Genomic DNA, 21,356 nt, shown 5'->3' with positions numbered 1-21,356 from the left:
GTGTCACAGATGCGTCGAGCATATAAACACGTGTTGCCAATTAATCTGTAACCTAGTTGGGAATAATCAATTACAGTACAGTAGACGCTCTGATATGAGCAAACAGAATTACGGCAATGGCATGGCAATTAGGTTTAATATAGGATAAAATATCAGAGTTTAGAGAGGCGACTCTGAAACATTACACCATGCTGAGCGTGATAGTTGTGAAAGTGTTGTTAAAAATAATATCAATAATATTTTTTTATTGTTTATTGACAATTCATTATTCATTTGATAATGAAAAAATATATAAAACAATAACAAACATACAAATATAATACCAGTCGGAATCCATTGGAAAATCAATTTCCCTTGATCGAACTGTGTTGCGTCACCGATCACCACCAACAAATCATTCACTGGTCTTGTGTTTACAAAAAAACAACCTGATATATGATAATTCATCTTCAAAGCTTAAAGCAAAAAATGATTCAAAGTTTTTTTTCCTAACTTCAAATTTAATTTGGTTTTATTTGTATCCTACATACAGCGAAACTTCACACCTTAATGGATCAGTGACCAAGACGCTGTCAAAAATGGGACACTACCCCAAACTTAGTCTCTGAATATATATATATATATACTAGACTAACGCTTAGTCTCTGAATATATATATATATACTAGACTAACGCTTAGTCTCTGAATATATATATATATATACTAGACTAACGCTTAGTCTCTGAATATATATATATATATACTAGACTAACGCTTAGTCTCTGAATATATATATATATACTAGACTAACGCTTAGTCTCTGAATATATATATATATATATACTAGACTAACGCTTAGTCTCTGAATATATATATATATACTAGACTAACGCTTAGTCTCTGAATATATATATATATATACTAGACTAACGCTTAGTCTCTGAATATATATATATAAACTAGACTAACGCTTAGTCTCTGAATATATATATATATACTAGACTAACGCTTAGTCTCTGAATATATATATATATATACTAGACTAACGCTTAGTCTCTGAATATATATATATATATATATATATATATACTAGACTAACGCTTAGTCTCTGAATATATATATATATATATATACTAGACTAACGCTTAGTCTCTGAATATATATATATATACTAGACTAACGCTTAGTCTCTGAATATATATATATAAACTAGACTAACGCTTAGTCTCTGAATATATATATATATACTAGACTAACGCTTAGTCTCTGAATATATATATATATATACTAGACTAACGCTTAGTCTCTGAATATATATATATATATATATATATATATACTAGACTAACGCTTAGTCTCTGAATATATTATATATATACTAGACTAACGCTTAGTCTCTGAATATATATATATATATATATACTAGACTAACGCTTAGTCTCTGAATATATATATATATACTAGACTAACGCTTAGTCTCTGAATATATATATATATACTAGACTAACGCTTAGTCTCTGAATATATATATATACTAGACTAACGCTTAGTCTCTGAATATATATATATATATACTAGACTAACGCTTAGTCTCTGAATATATATATATTTATTTATTTATTTATTATTTGATTTGTATAAATAAATCCATTAGACTAACGCTTAGTCTCTGAATATATCTATCTATCTATCTATATCTATTTATTTATTCATTTATTTATTTATTTGATTTGTATAAATAAATCCATTAATTTGAAAAGGAGCCCCAGGAGACCGGAGATTCCAAGACTAATAACATCTGCATTGGGGTTAGACAGTTTGACAGTTAGATATGTTTACTTTGTAACCCGACCCCTAAAGTGAGTTAGTTTTCTTGCAGATGTAAACAGACCCTGAACCTGTGGAAATCTAGAGTGGTTTCATTTACAGGATTAGCATTGCACAGAGGGCTAGGAAGTAGGGAACATATCATGGTTCAGAGACTGCGAGACAGACTATAGCACCAAACATGCAAGTATGTTAAATGAGAGATTGTCAGCTGCAGAGTCGACCTGAACAGAAGCAGGAGAGATCAGAATGAGATGATTCCTGAGAGAAGAGAGAGGCAGGCAAACACCCAGACTCGATCACAATTGCTGAGTGTAAAACAAGCACTATATATTTACTGAAAAGACACAATTTCATAAAAATCATATTCCCCTAAAATAATCATCATCACTTACTTTTTTTGTTCAGTTCATTATGTACAAATACAGATCAAAAGAATACTTTGTGAAGATTTTGTACAGATTCCTTTACTTATTATGGCAAAGAGGAGTGACGGGGATACAGAACAGAGTGCCAAATAGTTTCCAAATGTTGCTAGCGAGTCGTTATGCCTGAAAGTTACTATAGCCCACAAAATAATTCACTAGTCCGAAATTTGAATGTAGACACGGGTTTTGATCATTAAGCTGTTAATATTAGGAACATTTTTATCGGGTCATATCTTGCATGATTTAAAAGTCTGTTAGACTTAACAAGTCGGAGAGAGTGATATATTTACAAAATGACCGCATGAAAATTCACTAGCCAGTCTGGCCGGTGACTGTGAAGATTTACTGGCGAGACTGGATTTTTACTAGCCGCGGGCTAGCGGGCCAGTAGCTATTTCGCACACTGCTAGAGAGAGTGAGGTAGGTTTAGTGCAGACTTGAACACTAAGGAAGACTCGGGATCATCATGGCACAAGCTCAGCGGATCCTGGTACAACTAAGGGCATAAATGTGGACAGTTAATTGCGAGCTAAAATGAGATCATATATAATTCTGCTGATTTTGAAGCTGTGCGACATACATCAAAACAACAAGCAGACAATCGCGAGATCAACAAATGACTGGAAATAACAAGACGAATATACAATTATACAAAACAAAAGCAACAATGTAAAAATGTGCCAAAGCCGAAATAATGTTATATATTTTCCAGTTTCGAAAATATTTACATAGAATTTATTGTTTTTTTAAATTGTAATATAATCATAAACATATAACAAATGTCTCTTTTTATGGAAACTGATGATCGAGTGTTGTGGCTTGGCAGTGTAGTATCACGTACAGTATAATTTAGCACACACATATATACATCTCAGAATTGGTCTCCAGCAACCCATGTTTGTCGTAAGAGGCGACTAACGGGATCAGGTGGTAACCTTGCTGACTTGGTTGACACATGTCATCGTATCCCAATTTCGTAGATCGATGCTCATGCTGTTGATCACTGGATAGTCTGATCCAGACTCGATTATCTACAGACCGCCGCCATATAGCTGAGACATTGCTGAGTGCGGCGTTAAACAACAAACAACCACGTCAGCTACATGTAGGACACGGTGGGTTTATCTACCGTGACAACAGGGCATCATGTGATCAATAGGATCTCAATAACAGAGTCGAACCACTCCAGAAACAACAGGATATATATGCTGAAGTAGGCGGGTGACTTTGGTTTAACGCTCCTTTGAACAACATTTCAGTTATATCATGGCATGTCATAGTGATTTTGGAGGAATGCCCTACGAACCGGAGACCCATAACTATAGGTTAAATACTATTAATATAAACTATAGGTTATAGGCAAAACAACTTGCCAGAGACACCTGTGTCCCCTTTGTCCCCAGCCGTGCTGACTGCTAGTCACAATTCCACGAGGGAGCCGTTCCCTAATTTACTGTCGCACTCCATTATAGATACGCAGAATGTTTTCACCGAATGCCTCATACGTATGTCCCTACGTAACTATGTGTACGAAGTTTTCAATGTATGTTTCATACGCAGTTTTTGTTCATATGTAACTAAACGCAAAATGTTTTTACTAAATGCTTCATACGTCATATGTTCATTTTTAACTATACGCACAATGTTTCCACCAAATGCCTCGTACGTATGTTCATGCGTAACTATGTGTACGACGTTTTCAATGAATGTTTCATACGCCGTATGTTCATACGTAACTAAACGCACAATGCTTTCACTGCATGCTTCATATGTCGAATGTTCATACGTAACTATACGTACGATGCTTTTACTAAATGCTTCATACGTCCGTTCTCAAGTTCTCACGTGTCTGGCTGTCACACTCACTGTGTTGAGCTCCGAATGTCTCACTCCGACTGTCACTAACATTGTCGGAACTTTTATGACACTTGACGACCAGAAACACCATACCAAGTAACACAAGTATAACAGCCAGGAAAAGTAGGAAGCTGTACACAACATGTAGCGATGTCTGGGAGGGTGGTGCTTTATGAAATGTCTTTTGATGTACACCTTTGGTTACACCTAGATGAAGGCTGGCTCCGCCTGCATGGATCAAGAGAAAAACATGTGAGGTTATCTCTCAAGATCTTACACACCCGTCTCGAGAATGTGTGATGTTATGTACTAATTATATTCAACTGTTGCTATGGTATTATAATTAAACAATGAGTGAGTTGGCTGCCAAAGGGAAACAACTCTGCGCAGCGAAATGCGGCCCTTAAGACGATTGGGCTGCTGCTGGTGAGATGGGTTAACTTCTTCTATTGATCTGTAGTAAGTGAGTTTAGTTTTACGCCGCTGTTATCAATATTCCAACAATATCACGGCAGGGGACATCAGAAATGGGTTTCACACATTGTACTCATGTGCGGAATCGAACCCGGGTTTTCGGCGTGACTTACGAACGCTTTAACCACTAGGCTACCCCACCGGTCCTATACTGATTTGTAGATAATATTCATTTTATGGTCAGTGAAACAGGTGGTCGTTAATTTTAGCCACTTTTATAACGGAGTACAAAAAACAACCAATTTACCTTTTTCCCTTGCGTGGATCGTCTCGTTGGGCTTCTCGTCCTTTTTCTTCTTCGTTGACTTGTTGGGGCTGGTGCCGTGTTTCACCCCACTCTGAACGGAGTAGTTGGTGCTGTTTCCTTCAACAACTTTGTCAGTTCTGTTTATATCACGGCCCATGTTGCTGTTTGTACGTCGTTGTCCGCTGGTTTCTGAGTTCACATTAGACAGAACATTCATATTTGTCTCACTATCTGTAGGACTCCCAGATCTCTTGCCTTCAACATTGCCATTGGTCATTTGACGGCGATCGGCAGCAGTAGTATCTTGATCGTTCAATGGACGGCCAAGTGAGTTTAGATTGTCGTTACTGGAGTCGCCACCGCCAATATTGGCATTCGTGTTTAGGGCCCGAAGATCGCTTCTGTTACTGTCAATATGCTGTTTGATGCTCCTCGTTACGCAGCAAGGCACAGTCACACACACCAGCATTGTTAAACAAGGCAAGGTGTGCATCGCTATAGACGCTGCGCTCTCGCGTGTCCTCCGCGTTACAGGTAAATGTAGGTTATAACCCGGTATTTAGCCACACTGTTAAGCCCATGGCATTAGACAGTACAAACGGTTGATACCCCTTCAGCAAGGAAACATTTTATGACACTCACTATTTATCCCAGAAGCCCGAAACAGTTCATACACTTTCACGCGGGGCTGTCACCTGTCCAGTGTCACGTGACTGTTTTCCACGAACTAACTCCTCCCGGATAATGTGGTGCCCCTTTAGGTCCGTTATGGGGAACACATGGTTCATTCAGTCACATTCACCAATTATTTAGTTCCAACTGCGTATAGATACAGTGCTCCATGCATTGGTGACTAGCTCGCTGTGCATAGTTGCAGCCCGAGTAGATTTATTTTTAGAACCACGTCGGGGCTTCCCATATCTATATATAGCTCGGTAATGCGTTGCTGAAAGTGTGCTAATAAAAAAGCTCTATCACGTGCAATCAAGGTCAAATACAAAAGGTTTAAAAACAGTGGTTACAAGTCATACTTCAGTTTATTAACAGCTGAAATGGGCGATCGTAACCAGACCATCTGCACAGAGTATTTGAAGGCACAAGCTGTTCAATGCACAAAAGAAACATCTTTATGCGATGCATTAACACGCGACAAACTGTTTCGATCAAATTACATTTCCAGTAGCATAAATACAACGAATAATTTCCGCTAAATATTTGCTCAGTAAAGGTATATTTAAAACAACTCAATAAATAAATACATTGCTTTCATTCTTTTCCAGTGTTACTTGGGCAGTGGTTAGCCAAGTGGTTAAAGCGTCCGCTCGCCACGCCGAAGGTCGGGGTTCGATTCCCTACATGGGTATACATGTGTGTAGCCTATTTCTGGTGTCCCCCGCCGTGATGTTGCTGGAATATTGCTAAAAGCGACGTAAAAATAAACTCACTCTCCAGTGTTACTTCCTAAACCATTTTAGAATAGGTCTTCAGCAACCCATGTGCTTGCCATAAAAAGCGACTATCTTGTCGTAAGAGGCGACTAACGGGATCGGGTGGTCAGTTTCGCTGACTTGGTTGACACATGTCATCGGTTCCCAATTGCGCAGATCGATGCTCATGCTGTTGATCACTGGATTGTCTGGTCCAGACTCGATTATTTACAGACCGCCGCCATATAGCTGGAATATTGCTGAGTGCGGCGTAAAACTCACTCACTCACTCACTCACTCCTAAACCATTTTGGACTACCATATATTACCTAATACATACTGAATTTGATTAAGAATGTTTTTCCACAATAAATGAGAACATTTCGGTGTTAAAAGGAAAGTTAAACTCAACAACTAACAAAATACCGGGAATGTCAAAAACACAAAAAACAAACATAAATTACATGAATTCACCCCATAAAGTTAAATATCACCAGGACAGCACTGGGGCTCTGTACACGTATTGCTACAGTACACCCATTTCTCTTGCAATATGAATATTTTCCTACTTTATGATTTGGAGTTTGATGCTTTTATTCCTGTCATAGTGGATTACATAGTTTGTTCTGAGTTGTTTACAAGTTCGTCATAGTGGATTACATAGTTTGTTCTGAGTTGTTTACAAGTTCGTCATAGTGGATTACATAGTTTGTTCTGAGTTGTTTACAAGTTCGTCATAGTGGATTACATAGTTTGTTCTGAGTTGTTTACAAGTTCGTCATAGTGGATTACATAGTTTGTTCTGAGTTGTTTACAAGTTCGTCATAGTGGATTACATAGTTTGTTCTGAGTTGTTTACAAGTTCGTCATAGTGGATTACATAGTTTGTTCTGAGTTGTTTACAAGTTCGTCATAGTGGATTACATAGTTTGTTCTGAGTTGTTTACAAGTTCGGATCAGGATGCTATTTTCCCCATCCCGCATTCTGTCAAAAGAGCTGTGTGATGAATTGGTGATTGAGTTTAGTTTTACGCCGCTTTCGGCAATATTCCAGAAATATCAAAGGCGGGGGACACCAGAAGTGGGCTTCACACATTGTACCCATGTGGGCAATCGAACCCGGGTCTTGGGTGTGGTGAGAGAACACTTTAACCACTGGGCTACCCCACCTGTGTGATGAAGATAGAACTCAGCACAAAAAATACTTTCTAAATGCAACGTGTTGTCACGACGGTTCGAGAATATTGGACATAGTGTCCTTCCAGGGAGTAATAAAAGACATTGTAAGAATGTAACCAAGGGGTCATTTAGGATCGACTATGGATAATCGATGGCGCCAGGCTCTTGCTCCGAGAACCATTCACAACTGCCACTTGGTGCCGGCTTGGACGTGGCTGCCATGACACTTCGTGATACTATGTTTTGTTTGTTTGTTCGTTTACGCCTCACTACGCAATTTCCAAGCTATATATCTCGAAATAATTAAGTCTGAACCAGACAGCACTGTGATTGACACTGTGGGCGCTGCCCTACACGATTGGGAACCGATGACATGTGTCAACCAAGTCAGCGAGTCTGACCTCCCGATCCCGTTAGTCGCCTCAGATAAACATGGGTTACTGAAGATCAATTCTAACCTTGATCTTCACGGGTATCTATCTTCAAACACGACTCGTCCTAGTAAAGCTGTATTTCCCCCGTGTTTCCCATGCTGACCAGTACTTTCATTTTCGCGAGAAATAACATAACCTTCCTTAAATCAATTTTCACGGCCTCTGTAAAAATTATACCATGTTGTGATAAATACGAATACTCTTATTGGCACTCTTAGTCTCTTACAAAAACACAAACACTGGTCAAATTGATCTTTTTTATCAATGCATATTATAAACTTGTTTCTGAAGCAAAGCGACTCGATCTACATTTATATATTATATTGAAGACTGTTAACAAGTGATCTAACGTTCCGAGTTTAGAACAAGTTTTATGGATAACAACTTCTTTATTTCGTGAGTGCGACGTTTCGATACAGATTCTTGTACCGTTGTCAAGCAAGAGTGATACATGAAGTGTAGGCGCTGCATATATATACTGTATATAACAATGAAACACCATAATAGACATTCTCGGCAACAACCAAACGGACTTCACTAAACGCAAGCTCACAGAAGCCATTCACATCAAACGCCACAAGCCCACCATCAACCGTGACCAAGGATACTTCATTCCATCAGCTTATGATCCACTCCTCCACCAAGCCCAATCTATTGTATAAACATCGCATCTATTGTTTAAACATCTCATTGTAACTACATCTCTGGCTTCCATTCACTATCCTTTGTGTACTCACTGGCTTCTTCAGCTTACTGCTTAGCCAATCATGGCAATTATGTTGTTTCCTTTGTCTATTATGGTGTTTCATTGTTATATACAGTATATATATGCAGCGCCTACACTTCATGTATCACTCTTGCTTGACAACGGTACAAGAATCTGTATCGAAACGTCGCACTCACGAAATAAAGAAGTTGTTATCCATAAAACTTGTTCTATATTGTACGTCTCAACTTCTAAAATGCCACTCAAACAAGTTCCGAGTTTACTAAATAGTTACATAATTGGTGAAAAACGTTCTATTGATCTATTTTCTCGCCAGCTCACCCTCTTATACCAGAGGGGTTATATCAAAACAGGAGAGGTGGACATATTATTATTTGTTTAGTTCTTAAAGGATTATGGGATTAAAAGTAACAAGTCATATGATTGTTTAACTTGGTTTGAGCTTGACGATATCAAACAGATTATGAACTCATGGGATTATCAGTTAAGTCTTTTACTCAAATGGCTTCTTTCTAGCAGCTAATATAAGACACGAGTTGAACTGGGAGTTACTGACCACAAGTAAGGGAGGTTTGAAGGTGAGTTATGAAGGACATTTGTATACGAAGCATTCCTCAACGAATAAGAAGGACAAATAATATATGTGAAGGCTGGAACAATAAGTTTTTTAGACTCGGCGGACACCAGCATCCTTCCATCTGGCGTACAGTCGAATGGTTCCCAAAAGAACACGCAACAGTAGCTACAATGATTGTGCAAGATGCTGTGGGCAACCTTCCGACAAAGAGGAAAAGAACAAGTCACATCCAGCTCCAAAAGAAACTAAAAAATCTGTGTTTGGACAGGGTGACTGGCCGTAACACTGTGACTCAAACTCTTCACGGCATTGGCTGGAACATTCGGTTAAATAAAATATGCTAGGACAACTGACTGATGTAGTGCTGTTGCAGATGATAGTGTTATGGTGATAGTGCATTTCTGATGTCATGTATTTTAATTGAATGACGATATTAATTTTATAAGTTAGGTTCCAATGTGGTAGTGCTGTGGATGATAATATTGTTATGACTTGTTAAATAAATACATTATCATTACTGACCTTTTTTGAGTTTACCTTTTTTTCCTACCCAAATCTATGACTTTGTTTCTTATGACTTTGTTTCCTACAACCTTCAGCAACCCATGCAGTAAAATACATCTGTGAAAGAAAAACTGTAGGCACACCTGGGTTATCATTACGTTTAGCTGTCTCGGAGAACATAAACCGGTACATAGAGAAGGAACATCATCCCGTGATACCATGGGACCGGTTGACAACCGACATCCTACCACACAGATAACCAAATCGAGATACCGTAGGTATGTTGCAAATGTAATACCAACAGTTCGGCAACTCGAATGGTTACCATAAGAAATGTAACTTGCAGATTCGCGGGTTACATAGAAACAAATAATCAAATCAAAATACGATATTCATGTCTAAATTAAGATAAATGTGTTTGTCGTATTTTGGATTTTGAAAGTTTCCAGTAAGCCACTCAAAGTGATCACCGTATAAGGCTTTTAGATTTGCGCAGGAAAGTATCATTGTATGTAGACATCGCCATATATGGTTATTGTGTCATTCTCCGCGTCAGGGCTAAGCGACAGCTCAAGCACATCTGGACGAGATGGGAAGTTGATAAAGCAAGGCATGTTTACATTAACTTGCTGAATCACATGTCACCAGCACACAGTAGTGAAAGGCGTCATGTCTATTTAAGCAAGGGGTTTTCCAGGTTTAACAGGAAATAATATTTCCCTGTTATCGTTTTCAATTATATGTCTAAAAGATGCTTAACAAACAAGCCTAGATTAACAACTAGTCTCTTAAATGAACATATTTTACAGAATTCCCACTACCATGAGTGTCCGAATCCCCACCACCCCGTCTGAATTCCCACTACCATTAGTGTCCGAATCCCCACCATCGTGTCTGAATTCCAACTACCATGAGTGTCCGAAATCCCCACCACTGGAAGAGTCTGAATTCCCTCTACCATGAGCGTTTGAATTCCCACTACCATGAGCGTTTGAATTCCCACTACCATGAGCGTCCAAATCCCCACCACTGGAAGAGTCTGAATTCCCTCTACCATGAGCGTTTGAATTCCCACTACCATGAGCGTCCAAATCACCACCACTGGAAGTGTCTGAATTCAAACTACCACGAGTGTCTGAATTCCCTCTACCATGAATGTCTGAATCCCCACCACTGGAAGTGTCTGAAATCCAACTACCATGAGTGTCCGAATCCCCACAATCGTGTCCCACCATCGTGTCCGAATCACCACCATCGTGTCTGAATCCCACTACCATTAGTGTCCGAATCCCCACCATCGTGTCTGAATTCCAACTACCATGAATGTCTGAATCCCCACCACTGGAAGTGTCTGAAATCCAACTACCATGAGTGTCCGAAATCCCCACCACTGGAAGAGTCTGAATTCACTCTACCATGAGTGTCTGAATTCCCACTACCACGAGTGTCCAAATCACCACCAATGCAAGAGTCTGAATTCCCTCTACCATGAGTGTCCGAATCCCCACCACTGGAAGTGTCCGATTCCAACTACCGTGAGTGTCCGAATTCCCCACCACTGGAAGCGTCCGAATCCCCACCTCTGTAAGTGTCTGAATCCCCACCACTGTGTCTGAATCCCCACCACTGTAAGTGTCTGAATCCCCACCACTGTAAGTGTCTGAATTTCTTCTACCATGAGTGTCCGAATCCCCACCAATGGAAGTGTCTGAATTCCAGTGGAAGTGTCCGAATCCCCACCACTGGAAGTGTCTGAATCACCACCACTGGAAGTGTCTGAATCCCCACCACTGGAAGTGTCTGATTTCCCACCACTGGAAGTGTCCGAATCCCCACCACTGGAAGTGTCTGAATTCCAGTGGAAGTGTCTGAATCCCCACCACTGGAAGTATCTGAATTCCCACCACTGTGTCTGATTTCCCTCTACCATGAGTGTCCAAATCCCCACCACTGTAAGTGTCTGAATTCCAACTACCATGAGTGTCAGAATCCCAACCACTGGAAGTGTCTGAATTCCCTCTACCATGAGTGTCAGAATCCCCACAACTGGAAGTGTCCGAATCCCAACCACTGTAACTGTCTGAATTCCCTGTACCATGAGTGTCCGAATCCCCACCACTGGAAGTGTCTGAATTCCCACCTCCATGAGTATCCAAATCCCCCACTGTCCGAATCCTCATCCACCATGAGTGTCCAAATGTCCGAATTTCCCCCATCATGAGCGTCTCAATTCCTACCACTGTGTCTGAATGTCCAAATTTCCCCCACTGTGTCTGATTTCCCACCATGAGCGTCTCAATTCCTCCCACTGTGTCTGAATGTCAGTATCCCCCCATGTCTGAATTCCCACCACCGTAAGTGTCTTAATTCCTACACCTGTCTCTGAATGTCCAAATTCCCCTCACCGTGTCAGAATTCCGACCACCATGAGAGTCTTAATTAATACCGTGTCTTAATGTCAGAATTCCCACCACCATGAGTGTCTTAATTAATACCGTGTCTTAATGTCAGAATTCCCACCACCATGTGTCTTCATTAATACCACTGTCTTAATGTCAGAATTCCCACGTGTCTTAATTAACAACCACTGCGTCTTAATGTCAGAATTCCCACCACCATGAGTGTCTTAATACCAGTGTCTTAATGTCAGAATTCCCAACACCATGTGTGTCTTAATTAATACCACTGTCTTAATGTCAGAATTCCCACCACCATGCGTGTCTTAATTCCTACCACCGTGTCTAAATTCCCACCACCATAAGTGTCTTAATTCCTACCACTGTGTCTTAATGTCCAAATTTGCCCCACTGTGTCTGAATTCCCACCGCCATAAGTGTCTTAATTCCTACCACTGTGTCTGAATGTCTGAATTCCCATACTGTAAGCTGAACATACCATTCTGGTATTGTGAGGACAGGTCATTAATATTCAACACACAACACCGACAGCCATTCAAGTTTAAATGTATTTTTATTTAGACTCATGTCATATCATGTCTTTTTCCTGATAACATTTCAGTGTTCCCTTACTAACAAAATATCCTGGATCATTTTCTCAAATTAATAAAAAAGAAACAAATTACCTGGCCCACAAGAAGAAGAAAACCAGGAATATGACTGCTGTGAGACCATGATATGATCGCTATGGTTACAAAAATAATATACCAGCAACCAATCACTTGACAGTTCCCTAGCAACAGCGCCATAGTAGCTGGGTAAGCCTAGAGCCCTGGCAACCTACCTTTGTTTGTTTAGTAGTATGAACTTACAGTAAGCAATAGTCAAGTTGGAGATGAGTAAATAACAGTCTGGACCAGACAAACCAGTGATTGATATTATGAGCAATGTTTAGTACCATTGGTAAGATGAAACAATGAACCAAGTAACCATGACGACCTGATCTGACTTACCAGTACCCACATGACACGTACAGGTTACTGGGGACCTATTCTGAAATCCCATGGGGATAATAGCCATATATTCTATCATAACCTGAATTAAAGTCAATAACTTTACCGATTCACTCATTTCATAAATTTAAAAAACACCAAAACAACACTCTAAACAAAATATTGGTTCAAAAATGAACTTACTGTAATTGAAATTACACTTTGTGTTTATGGTATAAAGTTTTTTGCCATTGTACTATAGCAAACAGCTATCAAATGATTATTGTGAGGGTAGGCAAATATTTGTTTCAGTCTTTATCATCGAAGTCTGAAATTAAATATTTTCAGTAAAATGAGAGTAATTTGGTTATGACAACTATGTTGGTTCTCTTATGACAATTGTCTAGGGTTAGGCCCAGGACATAATGTGTAAAAACACACATGGTGTTTAGTGTCATTTCATATTCCAACATTAAACTTAAAAGTCCCAGGAAATTGAAATGTATCAGAAATATTTTACGTGTGTTGATATACTTCCCATGCATCAAATAGAGAAAAATCTTATAACGGGATATATTGAACAGAATAAATATCTATATTTCTGACTTCATAACCTTTATCTGAAATACTGCATCATGTTTTAAACTCGCATATTATATATGATATCATAAGTTATGTGCTATAGCCATATAGTATAACCATATGATATAGCCATGCAATATAACTAAGTAATATTGTCATGTACTATACAAGTATGCACGTTATCAAGAACATCATGACCATTAAGTAACAGTTTTTAAGTAATGAATATGACGTACAAAATGTCCTTATTTTATATTTTCTTTCTCTACAATTACACAAGGACAAAATACAGCATTTCCTCCATGGTTGTATTGAGGGTGTGAGTGTAGCTGCGAAATGACAGTCTTTTATAAAGGGCTGTGTCCGCTACAAGTAAAATCACCTGATCAGAGATCATTCCGTATGTCACATGGAGAAACAAGGAAAAAGAGCCAGAAATAGAAATCAGGGCTCTCACATGTGTCTGCATCTGATATGAATTGTGTCTAAATTAAACTGAAGTCACAACCTGCTCTGTCAATAGACAAAATACAGTTTCCGTCAGAGTAAAACAATTATCATCTAATGTTTAAAAAAAAGAATTGGTGAGTTTGGTTTGAATAAAACAGGAAATGTAACACAAGGGAAAAATCATTAAAGTGTTGTTTTATTATCCAAACCAAAGTTTCACATAAGTAATAAATCTAAATATTAAAAAAATTATCGCCACAAGAAACTCTCAAAGTTATGGCATGTTACTCTGAATTTATTGTTCCTGTTTTTTCTCTTGCTCACCCATCATGACCATAACCTTTAGGAAAGTGAGGTTTTTTTCAAAATCCAATAGAACTAAATGAAATCGGTACACAAAAAAATAAAACAAGAAAGTCTAAAAATTTGACAACTCATGCCACTAACCTGAATAAGCCTCCGCTCTCACCCCTATTTGATTTGTGTACATATCTGGCATCCTAGCATACTTAATCTACAATTCATTAAGAAAAGCTGAAAATCAGGATAACTCTCGAGAACACAGTAAAAACATGACTAATAAAACCAACTTGTATACAAAACCTGGGTGAGACTACTAACTTGTTGAGTTAACAGCAGCCAAACATAACAACTGGAAACAGAGCTGTCATTGAAAACCAGCAGAGTGATATATCATGTTTGTGTTGTATCACAACTGATACGATTACCATCATTACCCTAAGAAAATAGGCACTAAACTTTAGGCGATTTTTGTCTTTCAACAAAGGGCCAACATTGAATGCTTGAAATGAGTTTTATTCCCTTTTATATCAATATTCTAACCATTCTACTGCAAGGAAACCACAGAATATGCTTCTCACCAAAATCAGCTTCACCCATTGCACCCAAGATTCAAACTCAGAAAGTTGTGTGATGAGCGACTGCTATACAGCCAGGGAACCCTAATGGTTGTATTAGCCCCTTGTAAGACAAGTTCGGCAAACATGGATAAAATAATAATTATAATAATAACAAGCATACTTAAATTGCACCAGATCCACGCCTTAGATCATGTGTAAACAGCTACATTATTTACCCAGTAAGTACATCGCTGTGTGCATGATTTCATTCTCAACTTCCTGGGGAACATGCAATGTGTGGAATAATTAGATTCCAGCTCATATTTATTACGTATCGTTAGTTCATGCATGAGTATATCATGATATATCACTACTGTACTAACCAATCAATGACAACCCTGGCTGTAGGACAAGTGTAAACAAAACAAACAAGGTAGATAACTACATCCAGAACTACAGGAGTTAATGAAAATAATAACTAGCAACCTCAATAGAAGGACCAACACACACACCTGCAAAACCATATTTAATTTCAAAAATACACATCACTATTTAATAGTGAGTCTAGTTGTATAGGATGGTTTTGATAACCTTTGTGTCAATCACAAAAGTTCAATCCCCCTAGCATTTCTCATGATCATTTAAATTTACAATATATTGACAAATTGAAACAGTGAACTTAACATTTTTAATATTCATACACTATGCCAATTTAATATATTTGACAATTTTCTAATTATGCAACCAGCAGCAAAATATTTATTTATCATGCCCGGTTTAGCAGAGGAATTACGGTAACTACTGACCACAGCTCTGGGATCCAATCAGAGGAATACTAAAGTGTGGATACAGGACATTAATAGATGAAAGAGGTGAACACATCTGGGGAAAAATATGGAATCAAAGACAGCCCTGACTACAAAGATCCATGATCATGTTTAAAAACAATCTAAAGCTGAAATATTGAAAAGAAAGCAGGTCCCATGAATTAGCCCCAGCTCCTTGTCTGACACCTGTATGGACATGTAAGTTGAGGGGACACGTGGACATAAAGTGGTCCATGGTATACGTTATTGCAAGGGAGGGCAAGCATGTTATTCTCTGATTAACACTATACAGAAATAAATTTCTCATAATAATCACATTGAAAGAAACATTCAAAAATATTACACAATCCATATGAAAAGCTGTGTACGATGAAAGCCTGTAAAAAATAATAAACAGCTCTTGTGATTGTGGATGTAAAAGCAAAACTGAATGCCAGAGGTACAGCACTCTGGCAATGCAACTAAATTGACCTTGGTTGTACTACCGTAAATACTTCAATACAAGCCCACCACTTCTGGCAAATGTCATTCCCAAGTTATGCAAGGTCAATATAGCACTCTTAGCAAACTTATAACTAACATTACTTGACAGTTTACTAACTCTAACAGCCAGGCTGGTTTTGTGTAACCAGTTTTGAGGTTTGTGCTTATTCAAGGATTTACGGTAGTTCAAATTAAATGTCAAAGATGAAAATGAAATCCAAAACTACTCAACTCTACTTCTTAAAACAGGTATGCAGTGTATGATGTAAAATTAAAGAACGAAATTAACTCTTCTTAAGGAACATTAGACCTTGGCCACCATCTTCGGAGTCCATCTTGGCATGCAACCTATCATCTAACATATTCCTTCATTGCATTAATCATCTAGACCGTTCAACATACTCAGGTGGCCAGGTAGGAAGATTCTAATAATCAATGTATTTTTTTTAAAGAATATCATCTAAAAACATTCCTCAGTAACTGTGCTGACAAAATGTGTGCAAAATTAAATAAAAAAGTCACTTGTACCTGCCCATAATCAAACTTTAGAAATATTCTTTGGAAACGATATCTTCCTATCATGATCAGAGTACATTTTAATCCTAAATCTGTATTAATATCGATGCTAAGATAAACACAAAGGTGAGACTTTCATCTGTTAACTCACCTGAGAGTCTCCTAAAAAGACAACGTCTGCTTCAAGCCCCCATTCAACATACTGTTACTGTATCCTCTAAGAAGTTGTTGACAGTCTCTGTTCCATGTCAATCATTTATACAGTACGGAGGAAGCAGAGAGACATAAAACATGGTGGGGGCGTCTACGTTATTGCCAAACCTGAATTAGGACTCAACAAGTCCCTGCAATTTGTTAAAACCTGGAGCACATAATGCTTCAGATACAGTAAGAGCACTCCGCCATGTCTAGTGTTCAGTAGTTGAACGTCAGCAGTATGAGGCAAATACGAATAAATCTTTCTTGTTGCAAGAAGCAACAGTCACAAGCATTCAATCACTTCTTGTAAACATTTTATTTACTGGAATAACTACTCAGTCTAGAAAACAGTGGAAGTCCAGCTTATATCAGGCATACCATTCTTCTGTCCATGGAGCAGAGGCTCCACCAATCAGCTTTCAGAATAAATTTGAATCCACCAATCAGTTAGTAGATCCTTAACCAACAACCAGTCAGAAAGCAATTAACTTTCTTCACCAATCAGAACATCATAGCTTCTTTCCTACAACCAATCAAACATCACGCTGTATTCTGGATCAGTAGGGTGTCCTTTCGACCAATCATATTTCCTTATTTATTTCCACCAATCACAGTTGAGCTGCAGCAAACTGTTGCTCCAATCATTTTGAAAATCACTTGGGAAGTTTGGTCTGTTGAAGATAACTAACCAACATCTCGGTGTGGCACAAAGTAGCTCCTGGTTATGCAGCTGCAGCCATTGCTGTCATCGCCCTTCATGGAACATGATGCGTCAACAGCATGAACGGCGCTGCACTTGGCGTTACATCCCCACAACTCCTGACAGCAGCGTCCTGCACTTCCATCTGTACAATAAGGCATCAATATTTGGTTTGATTGACTTTTGGACATTCAGTACACCCAACTGACTGGCACCCATTGTTGCGTCGCACTTACGTCTTCAATCGCCTTCTCTAGTGTTCTTATTGTCTCATCAATGTCATTATTCACAATCTTATAATCAAAATAATGTCCATATGCCTTCTCCAAAAGTTCGCTTTCTCGTGCAAGTCGCTCCAAACTGCCATCCTGAAATGAGATTTCACCATATCTAAAATCAGCAATATGTTTAGCTAACTTAAATAGTTCCCTACAAATTTATCAACATTTCACATAATTCTAATGTCTTTATAATGAAGGATTTTAAACCTATAACTTCTCAGTGATGAGATTAGTACTTTAAAATTAGTTCTTTAAAATAGCATGACAAAAATTTACATAAAAGATTTAATAACCTCTGAAAAATAACTTCAAACCCTAATAAAAGGGATAAAATTTTGATTCCTTTCTTTTTATTTACACTATACATATATAATGTCAAAAGACAAAATTTTGATTTTCATTCTTAAATATTTATTAAAGCATTTCTACAAAACATAAGGATTCCCCATAAAAGGATAGGAAACGCATGATGAAAGCTACACAAGATTGATGAAAATCAAATTACAAAACAGCAGACTAGAAAAGTTTCAATTTCACAAAATAATCTTCATTGAAGTAAACTGCTTCTAAGACAAATTATTTGCATCACACCACACATCCAGAATACACATACATGCATCCCCTCATCACCATGGTAACCAGATACTTTGGTCACAGGAATTCTTCTACTCGTTTTTAATATTTCAATTTTGTTTAGACATAAAATGTTTTTTCTTCTGAAAAAGATGAAATGAAGTATTTAAAGTTTAGTCACACAACTCATCCCAATCAATTCATTTAGAGATTAGGATTGGAATGAGTGAGTGAGTGAGAATGCTTTTACGCCCGCTTTTAGCAATATTCCAGCAATATCACGGCTGGGGACACCAGAAATGGGCTTCACACACTGTACCCATGTGGGGAATCGAACCCGGGTCTTCGGCGTGATAAGCGAACGCTTTAACCACTTGGCTACACCACCGCCCCGATAAGGATTGGAAATCAGAGAAAGAGTTTTACAGTTTCTGCACAATAGAAACTAATATCTTGGATTAATTACAGTTAAAGGGAAAACGTAAAAAGGAAAATTTAAATTTGTTTACAATGTTCCTGTACGTAAAGAACCCAAATGAAAATATATACCAGTCTACACATATTAATCAAAACATTTTGGGCGCACAATTCATTCATATTTTTGTTGTTTATGTCATGGCATTATTCTTTTAATTTTTTAAGGTTAACCTGCAAGAATTGATTACTTCCTGAACTTCTTAGTAGTATATGCTGATTGACGTCCGATTTCAACAAGACAATTGGTGCCATGCATGATCAATGTCAACAGTGGCACATTCAGTATACTGCATGCTTAGTCGTCACTGTCAGTCCATACAGGATATAGCGCCTACTGATCTCATGCTGTTATCACATACTCTCATGGGTACAGTTATCACACACATGCAGACAAGATTACAGACTGTAGTTATCATGCATATACAATGTCTGCTGAGCCTCCTGGGGGAAACGCTAGGGGTAGAACCATATTCCTTAAACAAGAGCCTACTCCGGTAAATGAACATTGGAGTAAGGTTGTGAAATAAGCAGCAGCCTATATTAAATGCTGACTGAAAGGATAAGGCATCTTCCCTCAGCAAGGGAGTGAACGGACTCAGGAAGTCTAGTTTCTACCCTCACCGAATCAAGACAAGATGGAATTATAGAGTTATATTTGGGCTGTACTGATGAATCTGCGCATGATCCAATAAAGATCAAGTCGAGAAATAGACTTTTTGTTCCTGAACAACATCGTGGATGCTGTGAACAGTGAGTGAGTGAGTTTAGTTTTACGCCGCACTCAGCAATATTCCAGCTGTATGGCGGCGGTCTGTAAATAATTGAGTCTGGACCAGACAATTCAGTGATCAACAGAATGAGCATCGATCTGCACAATTGGGAACCGATGACATGTGTCAACCAAGCCAGTGAGCCTCACCACCCGATCCCGTTAGTCGCCTCTTACGACAACCATGGGTTGCTGAAGATTAATTCTAACCCGGATCTTCACTGGTTTGCTGTGAACAGAGACCATATAACAGATTATAATACATTATATGGTCTCTGATGTGAAGACTTCAGTCGATTGCAGGATTTGCATGTGAACCATCAGCAGAATGTCTACAGTTTTTTTCCATATGTTTTACTTGTATAAGTGATCTGATGCACTCTGCAAGTAAGACGACATTTATTGCAATAAAGATCTTGATAATTGATCAGATGGTCTTGACTGGGGGCTGCCAGTTAGTTTGAAGCAAATGCTAGCAACATATGAGATGGAATCGGATTTGGCAATAGAAGGGGACATATAAAAAGGGAAATAACTCATACCAATCTCTGGTGGCGCCATGAAGTTCCAACCTATTTTGGCAAGGTTGGGAACTGGACTTACAGTTAATTAATTCCCTTGCTGAGAGAAGACATGGTAATTTCTTGACATGTGTGATAGCCTACATTAAATACTGACCGAAGGAGTCAAGGTTTGAAACAAGAGACGACCTACAATACACACTAAGCAAAGGGGTAAGGGTATAATTAAACGCAAGATTGTGACTGATGTGCTAGGACTGATGATTTGACTCGACAACACACAGGAAACACTGCATGGGATTATGGGTAGGTTACAGGAAGGTTGACCTACAATCACAGAGGGAACTCATCACAAGGTCAGGGTCGTCAGGGCACAACTAGTTCCATCATACAATGGACATAGCGATCAACTATCTTTACATAATTACAAATCAGTTTCATGGCTTTATTTTTCTAATCTTTTTAAAAGGAATTTTGTCACCATAAATCAAATCAGAATGTCCAAAAACTAAAATAAATTTAAAGTATTTCCTATTTCCTCAAAACGTTGGTAGGGAATAATGTGATGGGTGGGTATTTTTGAAAAGTGTCTAATTAATTTGTTATTAATATTTTTATAATACTCAAAGCAAAAGTAAACATTGTACATGTTTCTGGTTTGTAGAATACAAAAAACTTTTCATCGAAATTATTTCTTTGTATTTCAATTTTGTTGAGTCAGCAATGCCTAAACCAAAATAAAAATAAAAATTCAAAACATATCCTTCCATTTTCATTTCTCTCCTAAGTATTGAAGTTAAAATAGTCAAATAACAATGAGAGAACAATTTTCCAACATATCAACATCTGCTTGTGATGGACACTGCAGGCATATACCAGGAAAATGCATAGAGTTATTTCCCTTTACTTGGCACATACAAATCCTACGCAAGAACTATTTAGGAAATTCGAACAAAAATAGAGACAGAAACAGGTTAATGAGTCTAAATGGTACCCTGACAGTTGGTTTCTTTTCTGACATGACATATACTTCCAGAAACCCATCAACAATCTCTGCTATGATTAACTGG

At 38.2% G+C, this 21,356-nt stretch overlaps 2 protein-coding genes across 2 annotated transcripts in view; both read right to left on the bottom strand.

Moving 5' to 3' along the window:
* Positions 1 to 2,944: 2,944 nt before the first annotated feature.
* LOC124277316 lies at positions 2,945 to 5,707 on the bottom strand. Its single transcript, XM_046712967.1, has 2 exons — positions 4,814 to 5,707; positions 2,945 to 4,320 (listed from the first exon to the last, which is right to left on the bottom strand). The coding sequence occupies exons 1-2, from the start codon at positions 5,304 to 5,306 to the stop codon at positions 4,055 to 4,057; spliced, it is 759 nt and encodes a 252-aa protein (XP_046568923.1). The 5' UTR covers positions 5,307 to 5,707; the 3' UTR covers positions 2,945 to 4,054.
* Positions 5,708 to 12,612: 6,905 nt separating this feature from the next.
* The window catches only part of LOC124277313 (peripheral plasma membrane protein CASK-like), a 400,363-nt gene continuing 391,619 nt past the window's right edge, over positions 12,613 to 21,356 (bottom strand). Inside the window, 1 exon segment of the mRNA XM_046712965.1 lies at positions 12,613 to 18,033. Coding sequence (XP_046568921.1) covers positions 17,857 to 18,033 — 177 coding nt within the window. The 3' untranslated portion in view covers positions 12,613 to 17,856.

The sequence above is a fragment of the Haliotis rubra genome, unplaced genomic scaffold (genome assembly GCF_003918875.1).
Source record: "Haliotis rubra isolate DU_JTF1 unplaced genomic scaffold, ASM391887v1 Scf22, whole genome shotgun sequence".
NCBI lineage: Eukaryota > Metazoa > Mollusca > Gastropoda > Lepetellida > Haliotidae > Haliotis > Haliotis rubra.
Note: the sequence above shows the minus strand (reverse complement) of the source record. Positions and strands in the feature narration are given on the sequence as shown.